Raw genomic sequence first — 12,446 nt, forward strand, 5'->3', positions numbered from 1 at the left:
CGCCGAGTGTTTACGAAGAAAATCAGTCCCAAAAAGAAAATGCAGACACGGTAATGAAGCCGCTACCTGTCTCTTGCAACTGGCGTGTTCTCCCTCTGTCAGCAGTCCAGCTGGAGTCGAGGGAGCGCGATGCCCCCATTAGGTTGTTTTGACAGCCTTATCCAGCGTAATTAATACCAGGCACTTTTAAATGAGATTTATGTGAGGCATGCTGTTTGCACTCCCCAGTCGGGGGGGAAGCTGCTCTCGGTGAACTGCTGCTGTCAGTTTAGGACACGCCGCTGCTTGGCTGCAGCCTCGGTGTGCGGCGTTTTATTCACTGCATTAAAGTCCAGATTCAGCAGATGCACTTTCACAGATATATTGATTCATAAAAAGCTGGAGAGGGAGGGGAGTAAGGGCAGCTGAAAGCACGATGACTAAAAGGAGCGTGTTTTAGTAAAGAGTTCGTTAAGAATTTTCAATTAACCTGCTGATTAGTCTTTCTGCCAGGGAGGTTATGTTTCCACCCCTGTTTGTCTGCTGTCAGCAGGATAACTTAAAAACTACAGATCAGATTTCTACACAACTTGGTGGAGGGACGGGACCTGGGCCAAGAAAGAACCAATAAAATGTTACTGCAGATCCAGGATTCCCCCCCCCCCCCCCACACACACACACACACACACACTTTCTCTAACATTGCAAGATGCTGCATTTTTCCACTGATTTCCCAGGGAATAAAAAAATGGATCTTGATGAAAGAAATCTGCATCAATGTGGGACAATCTGAGGCATTTTCACATTGTGTGTTTGACCAACAATCCTTAACCACAACATGTATTTACTATCAGATGTGACAAAGAGAAGCATCAGATCACAGGTTCCAAGATTCAAAGGCAATATTTTCATATGCAGAAATATCAGAAGCTGGGAAAAACTTGAAAAACCTCGAACAGTTTTGTATTATTTGCAATTATTACATATTATCTAGGCAATGTTATCACCTGAAATTTGGTGCAGCTTGATTGAATTTAAAGAGGCTGATTGGCTGTCCTCGTTTAAGTAAATACTAAAGTTTAATAACTTGAAATCATGTCCACTACTGTTCCTTGTTTAGTGTAAATAATTTGTGGTAAACCCTGTCGCCTCTGGTTCCTCCTGTGATCTCCTCAGGAGTCTCAATCTCCAGGTCAGAGAAAGCAAGTTGTAAATTGGAAAAGTTTGTTCATGACTGTCAGTGGTGATGGATGTTTCTCTGCCATAAAACACTGTGTTGCAGGCGTTTGGCATTTTGGTTTACAGCAAGTCAGGGACAGTTCTCCAGGAAGCTGCCCCGTGGATCCCCCACAGGCTCATGGTGGATAATTCCCTTTTTAATAATCATGACCTTTAAGACTCAGTGTTTACGCATACAAAAAAAAAAAGCCCCAGAAGAAGATGTGGTCAGATTTAGGTCAGAGTTTCCCTGCGCACCTGATGTTCGTGATACGCTGTTTACTCCACGATCGTGACCTTCACGTGCGTAAAGCTGATTACTCCTGAACTGGCGTCCCCCCCCCCCCCCCCCCTTTTCCTGCAGGTTTCCAGTCCGTCCATCCATCCATCATCATTTTACGCGCTGTCCATCACCGTTATAAATGATTCCCTGCAGCAGCTCGGGCAACACGCAGCGACTCTGAATCCCGCAGCGACGAACGTGGAACGAGGGGAATCTCCTGCGCATCTTCCAGCCCGGAGAGCGAGCGATGGTGCCTCATGCATCCAAACTTGCAACGCCTTCTCCTCCCCGTGCATGATTCGCTGTTTGGTATGCACGAGGGGAACGGGAGCTGTGCCCGACACCGCGCACACACACCGCGAGCCCACGTTGTTTCCTCTCCTCTCTCTCTCTCTTTCTCTTTTTTTTTATTCGTATCAATCCGGTGGGTTGTAAGCCCACCCACCCACTCATGAAGCGACTCTCTACCTAGCGGGGTCTGCTGGGAAGCTGCTGGGACTCGGAGCTGACAGGAGGAGCTGCACCCCCACCCCCCCACCCCCCCTCCACCAAAAAAAGTCTGCAGATTCAGCCTTTCTTTCCCGGAGCACGTCCGCGCAGCGACAGGAGCAGAGATGAAGGAAAAGAATCTGATAGAGACTGCAAAGATGCAGGGCAACGTCATGGTAAGGTGGCCGCTCCGCTTGCACGTACCGCGTGACGCCGATCAAGTGGTTTTTGCTTCGCATTTAAACATGTGGGAAGTATCCCGTCTCCTTCGTCCTCATGCGCTTTGACGCGCGCCCGCAGCGTGAAAATTACGCGTTTTTAACACCGTGCTTTGCACTGCGCAGCTGGTGAAACCCCTCTGAGCTGCTTTTTGGGTAGTTCACGCCCTTCTGGCTCTTCACGTGCACTTCCCTTTCTGAGAGTACAGTGGAGTCGGTGAGGATATAAATCTGAGTTAGAGGAGCTGGAAAGTTTTGTCCTGTTTTTTTTATGGAGCAGATCGTGATGATTGCTGAGTTTTGGCTTTGTCTCCCCTTTGCCTCACGAGGCTTCTGAGGGGCAGAGGTAACCTTTCGCCCAAGGAGGGTCCCATTAATATTTTACTGCATCTAAAGCTGCGAGGTGCAGGATATATTACTCTCCTTCTGCTGGCAGCTGCAGGCAGCTATATGGACCCATGTGTAATGAGGGGAGTGGATCCTCTAATGTCCTTTGGGACGCTTTCAAATATTAAGGGGTTCAATATCGTGGGCTTTTTCTTTCTTTAAATTGTTGAATATTAAAGTTCATTGTGCATTCACACTGTGTTTCAAGCCTTAAGACCCTCGTGTTGTGTTTACTCTGTGATTCTCTGACCGCACCGTCTCTCCTCCCGGAGAGTTAGTTAGTTTGTAATGGTTTTGATTTGCCCCACGATTGCTTTATTTATAGCTGAATAAGCTCAAACACTCTGGGCCATTTTGGAGGATGTGGGGCACAGCTGTGTGGAGTCAGGCTTTTTCTAAACGGTTCCTTGGTCTCGTTCCTCCCCGTGGCCTTATTCTCTGAATGTGCAGTGAGTCTTTGGCCCATATCTCTCTTATCCCTGCACAATCAAAAGTAAACACCAGTGTTTATCGTGGGGATTTTGGGTTGTTTTCAAAAGGCACTGATATGAAGTGAACATTTTCATTTGAGCTGGTGGCTGTGCAGCGTTTCTTTTTCAGGTTTTGAATAATATTGAGAATCTGGAGACTGAAGCATTTAAACATCGCTGAAGATGAAACGTTGGAATAATCTGAGCTGTTTTCTTGCAGAGAGTAAGATGAGAAAATTGATGCGTCTGTGTGTTAAAACCATAACTACTATACTTTAAATGTCTGAAAACTAGACCTATGTTTTATATTTTGTTGATTTGCATCATCCAACATGTTAACAGCAATGTTCAAACCCAGGGAAATCCCCAGTTTTATTCAAGGTAAAGAGACGTTTCATTTTATTCTCATTGCTCTGTCCGTCTCTGCTGTAACTTCATAGCAAGAAGGAAAAACCTGTGTGAGCCAGTCAGCAGTTTTTTCCTTCCACTGTTTGTATTCTCGTGATGGATCATAATTATTCTTTGCTGCGTAGTGTGAATAAATCTTAGATACATGATTTGAAACATGCATCAGGTTGATCATCACTGGTAATTGTGGTGAAGACAACAAAAACTCCCATGATCCCACGCTGACGTCCTCAAACTGGACCTTTTTGTTATTGTTTTGATTGAGAAACCCAGAGTGGCCGAAGTTACATATTGTACATTTAATTTAGCGTATAAGCATTGATACCCGGCTCTGTGCAAAGGTAATTAACTCCTGTAAGTTTAATCATCTGAATCCTCATGTCTTGTTTGATACAAAAAAACAAAGTGTAAAAAGTGTTGTAGTTATTAGGAGGGAAGTTATGTGCAAAATGATTTCTTGACCATTACATATTGGACGTATCTAACCCAGAGATATATTCCCTGTCCACACAAATGCAGATATTTTGCATTTTAAGTTTTAGATTTTCAAAAACTCCTGTTTCTGTGTATCTGTTGTCAAACTGAGCATTTGGGGAAAGATGACGTCACAGCTCACTTCACAAATAACCACTGTTGCTTTGTCCTTTATGCACCAGAAGCAACAACAACAATAACAATGGCAGCTGTACAACAGTTTCTCTATGTTTGGTTTGCACTGGTAGGTTTAATCACAAGTTTGCAGTCTTGCATCACTGCACCATATTGGCGACTTTCACAGGCGGCTGCCTCACCCGATGTTACTTGGGCCGCGGCGTTGGTGTTTGACAGATTGTTGATGTAGACTTTATCACCACCTACTGGCCCAGCGCGCTTGTTTGAGCATTTGTAGCCGTTTATGTGCGATGGAGATAATTTGTAAAATGAAGGTTGTTTTATTTTTTTGCAAAGAAGCGAGGCTTCAGAGTATTGATTTGAATTTTGAAATCCCATTAATAGACCAGTAATTCTTCTAAAAATGAAAATCCAAAAACTATTAAGATTTTCCAAGCTGTTCCTCCTGGATTCGCAGCAACAGTCCTGCAGGAAGGCAGCGAGCGTGCAGTAGAAAAAGCGTCTGGCAAAGAGAAAGCAGCTCCATTATGTCTTTATCTGTGAGAGCAGTCTGCTGCCAGACTCCTGACATTTGTGAGTCCATCTTGGCCTCCTCACTGAGATCTACAACCTGTCAGCTCAGTTTACCGCCTGAATTCTGCAGGATCGTGTTCAGTCCGGAACCCGACCAGGCGTTGCTGTCCCGGAAAGATTTCCTGTTGGCCCTGCTCTCATTTTGTGTATTTGAATCCTGATCGTTTCCACTGATGACTTCAAACGCCTGCAGGCCTAAAAAACACTGTTTTATTTACTGACCCAAACACGATTTGATCTCCAGAGTTTGATTCAGCAGGAGGCAACATGGTCAGTACATGACAGCGGAGCCGGCCGTGCACTTTGGCTTCTACATGAAAGCTTTATTGCACAATACGTTCATATACTCGTGGGATGGAGACTAACTGCAGCGTCTCAGTGTGAAGTCCTCTCAATAACAGGGAGAGATCTGCACAGCGTGATTTCTGACCGACCACACAAGACGTTGGACATTGTTGTCGCCTGCTGGGGATTGTGTCTGCCGGTGAAACAGGTATAGCACTTGGAAGTGGGTGCCAAAACAGCCCCAAGGTGTTGTGCCTGCACAGGAAATTGCAGCTAATCAAGTCTGCATTCAGATGCCTGAGGGGGTAATGACAGCGGAGATGTTACCATGGGATACGTGGGCTATTATCTCGGGCCGGGCAGTCGCGGTACAGTGTGCGGAGCGCCGTGTGCTTGATGTCTGCGGATGCGTGAGCTTCTGGCACGAGCGTGAGACGGTTCTGAATGTGCTCCAGCGTTTGTGTTTTTTTTCCAGCGCTGTTCTGTTTGAGTCTAATTGTTCCCTGACATGGCAAACATCCCCCGTTCAAGGACACAGGCGGCGATGTTGTTGAACAACTGCTGATTTGTTTCTCTGGGCTGAAATTAAAATAAAAAAAAACAGGAAGAAAAATCTCTCGAATGGAGAGATGTTTATCTGCAGCGGAGGTGAGGGATTTAAAGGTCTAAGGGTCCTGTTGTCATGGTTATAATATTTAAAGCAGTTTTTCTCAGTGTGAGTAAACATCGGCGGAGGTTGTCTCATTAACTTCAGAGTTTGTGTGGCTGCATGACACAGAGATTCAATTCCAGCTTTAGTAAGGTGAGAGTTGGGTATTTAGGAATTAAAAGGTTTCTATTACTTAATTTGGAATATTTAATCAAATATTAATTCCATGTGGGAAGAGTGAGGTCGTGTGCTAAAGAAAAACCAGCACATCAGCCTTGAATCTCCAGTAGGTAAACTGTCATAGCACCGTATGTGACGAGTGGTTAGAGTGAGAGTGTAAAACCACTTCTACACTCTCTTTAAACTCAAAAGAATTATACCCTGTTGTGAACTGTATATATTTGGCTTTTTAACTGAATAAAACTGGTGATGGGTATGTTGCATTATTTAAAGAAGCTGTATAAATCTTTTCTCTCCTTCAGTGGTGTTGACAAAGTCATCACTACCGCGTCTAACACCTCGTTTCAGAGTCTGCTCGATGACGACGCCTCGGAGTGCGGCAGTAACAGTGTCCAGAGAGCCGTGGTGGCAGCGCTGACTCACTCACTACTCGATTCACTACTCGATTCACTACTCGATTCACTAAAAGGTGCACAGATACCAGGTGTCTGGCAGATCGTGGCGCAGGGTGCAGCAGGCGTTGCACGGCGATCGATAAAGCAGCGTGCATGCGGAGGTGGACAAACAGCGCTGTGATTCCACTGCTTCTTCACGTGGTTCCAAGCGGCCGGGGCATGGAAACAAGTGCACTGAGCTATTGACATAACACCTACAAGTTGGCCCGCAGCCACCCAGTTAGTATCGAAAAGGCATTAACTGTGCAGTGCAGCACCAAATCACGCAGGGCGGTCCTCCATCAAAACACACTCATCGGCCCTGCAGGCCAACCAGCAGTTGTAGTTCAGCAAACAGCTGCGAGATGAACACAACAGGAACACATCTGCTCCCAGTCTGGGGAGAAAAGTGCAGTCGCAACCATCTTCAATGACGGTGACAGTCTTTACACGTAAGCTTATCACTGTCGCCCCGGTAACCTTAAGTCTGAAATGTCAACCGCTCGACTTCCTAAGAGGTTGTAGTTTTCTGAAGGGTCATTCTTCCTTTTTCCTTTTCCTGCTGTAAAGTAAAGTGATGTCCGTCATAAACACAGTTAGTTGTGACCACTAGATTTATTTTGATGAGTAAGGTTTGAATACTCAATTCGTATAACTTGGCTATTCGGTTATTCTTAGAATTAAATCTATTCCTGCGTGTTTCCGGCCATAGACGCCTTCTTCAGGGAGATTTCAAGGGGATTTCCTTTGGGCTTTTTCTTCTTGGTGTTTGCAAGAAGTCACATGATCAGTGTGGACGGGTAAAAAGTCACCGACCCAAACCCAAATATCACTTCAACATTTGTATCCGAACGCACAATCGTCCTTCAGCCTTTACGTGACAACATGAAGACGGATTCAGAAACGCCGAGTGTTATTATTCCGCTGTCGTCTGAGCGGCTGCGACCCCGTGACTGTGCAGACTTTGGGGATATTTACGTCGGTGATTGGGGTCGGGTTTTTTTTTTTTTTTTTGCAAAATCAGAGAGGCGGGAGCCAAGCGACCTGAGGGGACTTGATTTATACCGACCTTTATACAGGCCACAGTTTTTCAGTGCACAACAGCAGCATTTCATTAGGCACACTGGAATCCATCAAACTGAGTGTTTCCCCTTTGGCTACATTTGTTTGTCGAGCTATCAAGCGAGGCCGGCAGATGGCTGGAGTCATCAGCTTTAGAGGCGCAGGAGCTGAAATCTTATGACAAGGGTAGTTAGCTGGATTTTATTTTGTCTCCTGAGAAGACACCTTGTCTCGTAAAAGCGCTCTGTTATTTACTTTATGTTTGTAAGTTAAAAAAAGCTCAGAACAACTGTAATTGGGCATTGACGGAGTGGCGGATCAATACCAGTAACTCAAAGATCTCAGAGCGTGTACTCGTGCACATTCATTGTGTTTCCACTTTAATAAACGGCGTCTCGACAAATTGAGAAGAGCAATGAGAAAACTGTTATTTAATGAAATCTTGTGTTTTATCTTTGTCATGATTTTATAATAATCTGGATATTTTCCACATCTAAACTTTAGTTTTGCCTGACACAGCCTGTTTCTGTTGCTTTTTCAGCCATTAAAAGTCTTTTTGTTCAAAACTATCTATTGTGGCAGTTGGAACCCAGTTAACTTCCTATAACTCTTGTCAGGAACACGACAAAATGTCTCCAACCTGCTGCGGCGCCCGTCACACCTTGTGTTTTTTTTTTTCCTGATCGTCACAAACTCCTTGAGACACTCGGGAGCGTTTCTACTTGTGCACAGTGTCGTCTCCGTCTGCTGCACCCTCTCCTCGGCCCCGAGCAATCAATCACCTCTTAGCCGGGCTGCACCACGCTGAGTGCCCCTGCGAAATAATGAGCATACAGTAGCTGAATATTTCATATGGCCCCGCCCCATCCATCCCCGCATTGTTTGCATGTGGAGTTTGAGGACCCGTGCGAGTTAAGGTCTGATTGCCGCCGTGTTCGTCTTTTATGAGGAGACGCAGTAATTGGGCTTGTTCAAGTAGCCGTGTTGATTCCTTCCTTCTGTTTTCATGGTGGTTATTCATCATAGTAAAACCGAGATGGCCCCAGTGTGCTCGGCGAGCACCTGATACGCAGTTTATGAGCGACTTATACCGTATTCATGAGGTACATTGATGAGGTGAATCCAGGTAAAAGCCTCTGTATCTTCGTAATTGATTTATGTATGTGGAGTCGTGATGGAGGAGGTGGACTAATAAAGAGTCAGAGGAGTTGGAGAAGTATTTTAAAGGAATATAACAATAGTTTCTATGGTTTAAAGGACTCTATTATTGTACAGGTTGCAAAGGATATCTGATGTATTTCTAGGATCATATTTCATCACAATGTAAGCCCCTGTTTTCCCTTGGTTTTGAAAGTCTGATGATGGATGGTTACTGGTCGTTGTTCCTTCGGCAGAGGAAATGACAAATGTCACCGAAAACGTGGAAAATGTCTTTGTAGAGCGACAAACACGACAAACACCGTCAGTTTGTGGGAACAACTTCATTTCTCTAGTGTTTTATGCAGTTGCAAAACGTATTATCACTAAAACACAAAGTACAGTTTTCAGTTTAAACCAGAATATTGGACAACAACAAAGTAAGTAAAGTTTTTCACCTCTGTCGTCCATCTTACAGTTTGAAGCAAATTTAAAGCAATAACTCTTGGACATGCATGCATGTGATAATAACTATCTATAACTATACTGCAGCCAGCCACCTGGGGGCCGTCCAGATGTTTTGGTCTCAGGTGTCGTCCAACCTTCCTCATTCACGGCCTCTGCTTCCTCACATTAAAACTGTTGCTGTTGTTGAAATGTGTACGTTCTCTCCAAACTGTGCCGCCTCACAGCTGTTACTCAACAACCTTGACGGAGACAAAGATGAAGAAACATTTGCGGTGATGGATCATTCGTCTCCAGCCGGTTTCAAGTTTATTCTAAAAACGTGCTCGAATGGAAACTGCCCGCGAGGAAGAAGAAGAAGAATCTGGAAGCATGTGGTGTAGTTTGGAAAGTGGACGAGTGAAACATCCAAAACCCGCTGGTAGTATATGTTCCCTTAAGCTTCATGACATGGGATATCAGGACTCTGGATGAGCAGAGGCTAATTCAGCAGTCTGTGCCAGATGTGGACCTGCCTGTGCAGGACTGCGATTACCTTGACCTGTGAGAAGAAGTATTGCAACATCATGAAGTCTTTCAGGTGGCCTCATCTGCTCGTTTCGTCCCCTTTGTGCTCGGCGTTAACGATTATTTCCCTCTGTAACACTTGTTAGGACCCTGACATGATAAGCTGGTTTCCACCACGTACTCATGGCAGCGAGTATAATTGCATTTCACAGGAAGTCTGTGTGCCCAGAGTGAGCAAGCCGACGACTCAATTTGTCCGTAATCCCTGCATCATCCCTACAGTGTTTACCACTTTGTGTGTGTGTGTGTGTGTGGGTGTGTAGATGTTTTAGATATTTATAGCGGAGGAAGAATGAGGAGAGATGCTGGGAAGCTCTGTCCGGGCAGTAATAGTGTGAGACAGAAGGTAAACACGGGGAGGAGGAGAGTTTAGGTGAATGATGGAGAGAGGCAGACAGACTGACAGACAGATGGAGAGGCAGGAGAAAAAAAAAAAGGTTTCCAACGCCAGGTTTTTGACTTTCAAATGGCTCCACACAGTCCGACGCAGTGAGGGAGTCTGGAAACCGAGCAGTGGACAACAATTCGGCCAAAATCTCTGAAAAAGATTATCTGCATTCTTTCCGACCGGGAAAGTAAACATCTCGCACTCGGACTGTGAACAGAAAAAGGACAGAAAAAGTCGTAAAGAGCGGAACAACCGAGTCCACAAGGCAAAGCAGACAACAGGCAGGAATACTGAAATTAGTTTTCATCATGTGAGACGCCCATGAAAACGCCCTGCAGCTAAATATGAGGTGTTCAGATTGTTCGATTTGTGAGAAACTTATTTCAACAACTAACACATGAAACAAAGAGAAGCTGCAAAGAGAAACTAAAGCTCGAAGAGGTGAAATTGTTTTACTTTGAAAGTGATTGACTAATTGATTAATTTACTAAATCCTTGCTGCTCTATGTAAAATAATCATTTAAGTGTTTAAAGTGATGTGTTTACATGAGAAATGAGGCTGTGCACATGTAAACAAGGAGACTTTCCTTAGTTTATTATTGATTTTTTATTATTTTTTTATTTATTTCTCCCCACAGTAACATGTTGGATTTAAATTCTAACTGAGAATAAGATCACGTGCAGAAACGTCTCCTTCAGAAGCTTCCTGATTCCCCTATAGGAGCATTTCCTCTCCGCCTTCTTCCACCAGGGGATCCATGTATGATTAATCTGTGCCATTTGAGTCCTGGCAGAGGAAGTTGGGGAAACTGCCGGCTTGAATTCTGGGTAATTATGTCCAACCTGCTCTAACAGGGATCTTAGCTCTCCTCTCCGGCGTCAGCGTGCAGCAGCGAGCGCTTCGTGCCCGGCCACACACAACAAATTCAATTATCCTGTTTTTTTTATCCTTTTTCTTACAGTATCTATCTGCGTCTTGTCCGTCTTGCAGCTCCTCGTACAGCTGTGACATCAGACAGATGTCCGGCCTGGATGTTGTTGTTTCTCCCTGTCGTGTGGGGCGGGGGGGAGGGGGGGGCCATAGGCAGTTCTCCGCTCTGAGTGGCTGTCTAATGAGATCATTAAAGTCAGCCATCCAGACAGAAAATGAAAAAGCACCTGTTGTAGAGGGGAATGTTGTGTATTCCCCAAACATTAGAGCGCTATTACCTCACGGAGCGTTGGGAGAACATTCTGCAACGCTAAATTAACTTTTGTGCATCCGCGCCTTGCAAAGCCGATATATTATTAATTATGATATGGATGTTGGGGATTCACTCGAATTAATTGAAGGCCTCTTGAATGCCTCACGGACGGCCATTTTCTCTGCACGTTAGATGAAACACCCAGGGCACAATCATGCCATGCATACATATGAAGCAGGGTTTTTTTTCATTAACTCTAGACGACGAAAACGCTGCCATGTGCTTCATTAGGAGCGAAAACAATAAAAAAAAAACTGTAATAAAAGGCCTGAAACATGACGAGCGTGAGCAGAGAAACATCGTACGATGGCCGGCAGTTACTCACGCTGACGAAAGCTGGCGTGATGAAATGCAGCGAGGGTGAGCGCAGAGTCGGGACGAGGTGAAATGCATCCTGGGTGAAGGCAGATACATTTCCTTCAGAATTTATAATGACACTCCCCTTCTGCCGGAGTCTTGAGGTTATCAAAACTCAGCCACATAAAGCAAGAGACAGGGAGCCGAGCTACTGGAGCCGGTTTGATCTGAAGTCGTACAGCCGGAGTGATTTTGATTTTATACACAGATGCAGTGAGCACCCTCCCTATGCACTGTGCTGGAGCCGCACACGGGCAGCTCAGTGAAGCTGAATTAATAGATTACAGTAGCATCCGAGGTGCGTTTGCCAGCTCCCACTGATCAGGCAGATGCTCAGTGGCAGGTTTCCACGTCAGCAGTACAGTACGGTGTCCTCGTGCACACTGCAGCACCTTCACGCTCATTCATATACAGGGGGAGATTTACACCGGCCGCATTAGAGCCGGGCCGGAGACCAACCGGATGTCAGGAATCAACTTTGGCTGGAGATATATGTCTAGTTAAAGCTTCACTGTAAATCAAACTTTACACGAGGCCAGTTGAGAACGTTCTTCCTCTCAGATGCTGCAGGGTGGAGAGCTGCTCTTCTTTTTTTATTTTCCTCGATGCTTCCACCCACTCTGGTTGCAGGGACTTTGGAAAATACATTTCAATACTTTGACCTTATCCAGCTGCTCAGTACACGTGTGCACCAACGTCACACTTTAACTTCTGATGGATGTTTGAATTATTTTCTTATAGAATTTGCAGTGATGTAAATGTATGAAATGGGGAAGATCAAAGATAATGACCAATATGGCCCAGTGCTCATATTAGCATCAAGATATTTTCATTGCGGACATATCGAAAAAACCAAGTGGAAATAACTGCTGCGGCGCGTGGACTCAAGATCAAGATTAACAAAAATTCACATCTTTTCTGCAAATATAAGTTTTCACATTTGCAAACAAACACTGATACGGATATCAGGCAGGATGCTAAGCTGTGTGTCTTTGTATTTGAATCAATGCTTCAGAAATTGAACTTGTCAGAACCAAAAAA

General features: G+C 44.9%; 1 protein-coding gene across 2 annotated transcripts in view; it reads left to right on the forward strand.

Annotated features, from left to right (window-relative positions):
- Positions 1-12,446, forward strand: part of dpp6a (dipeptidyl-peptidase 6a) — a 168,678-nt gene that overhangs the window by 15,905 nt on the left and 140,327 nt on the right. The window contains exon 1 of one of the 2 annotated variants that reach the window (XM_034572949.1): positions 1,883-2,145. The exons of the other annotated variant lie outside the window; for it this stretch is intronic. Coding sequence (XP_034428840.1) covers positions 2,095-2,145 — 51 coding nt within the window. The 5' untranslated portion in view covers positions 1,883-2,094. Of the gene's footprint in view, positions 1-1,882; positions 2,146-12,446 lie in introns of those variants that run through there. 2 annotated transcript variants of the gene reach the window in all.

This window comes from Hippoglossus hippoglossus, chromosome 20 (assembly GCF_009819705.1).
Source record: "Hippoglossus hippoglossus isolate fHipHip1 chromosome 20, fHipHip1.pri, whole genome shotgun sequence".
NCBI classification, from domain to species: Eukaryota; Metazoa; Chordata; class Actinopteri; order Pleuronectiformes; family Pleuronectidae; genus Hippoglossus; species Hippoglossus hippoglossus.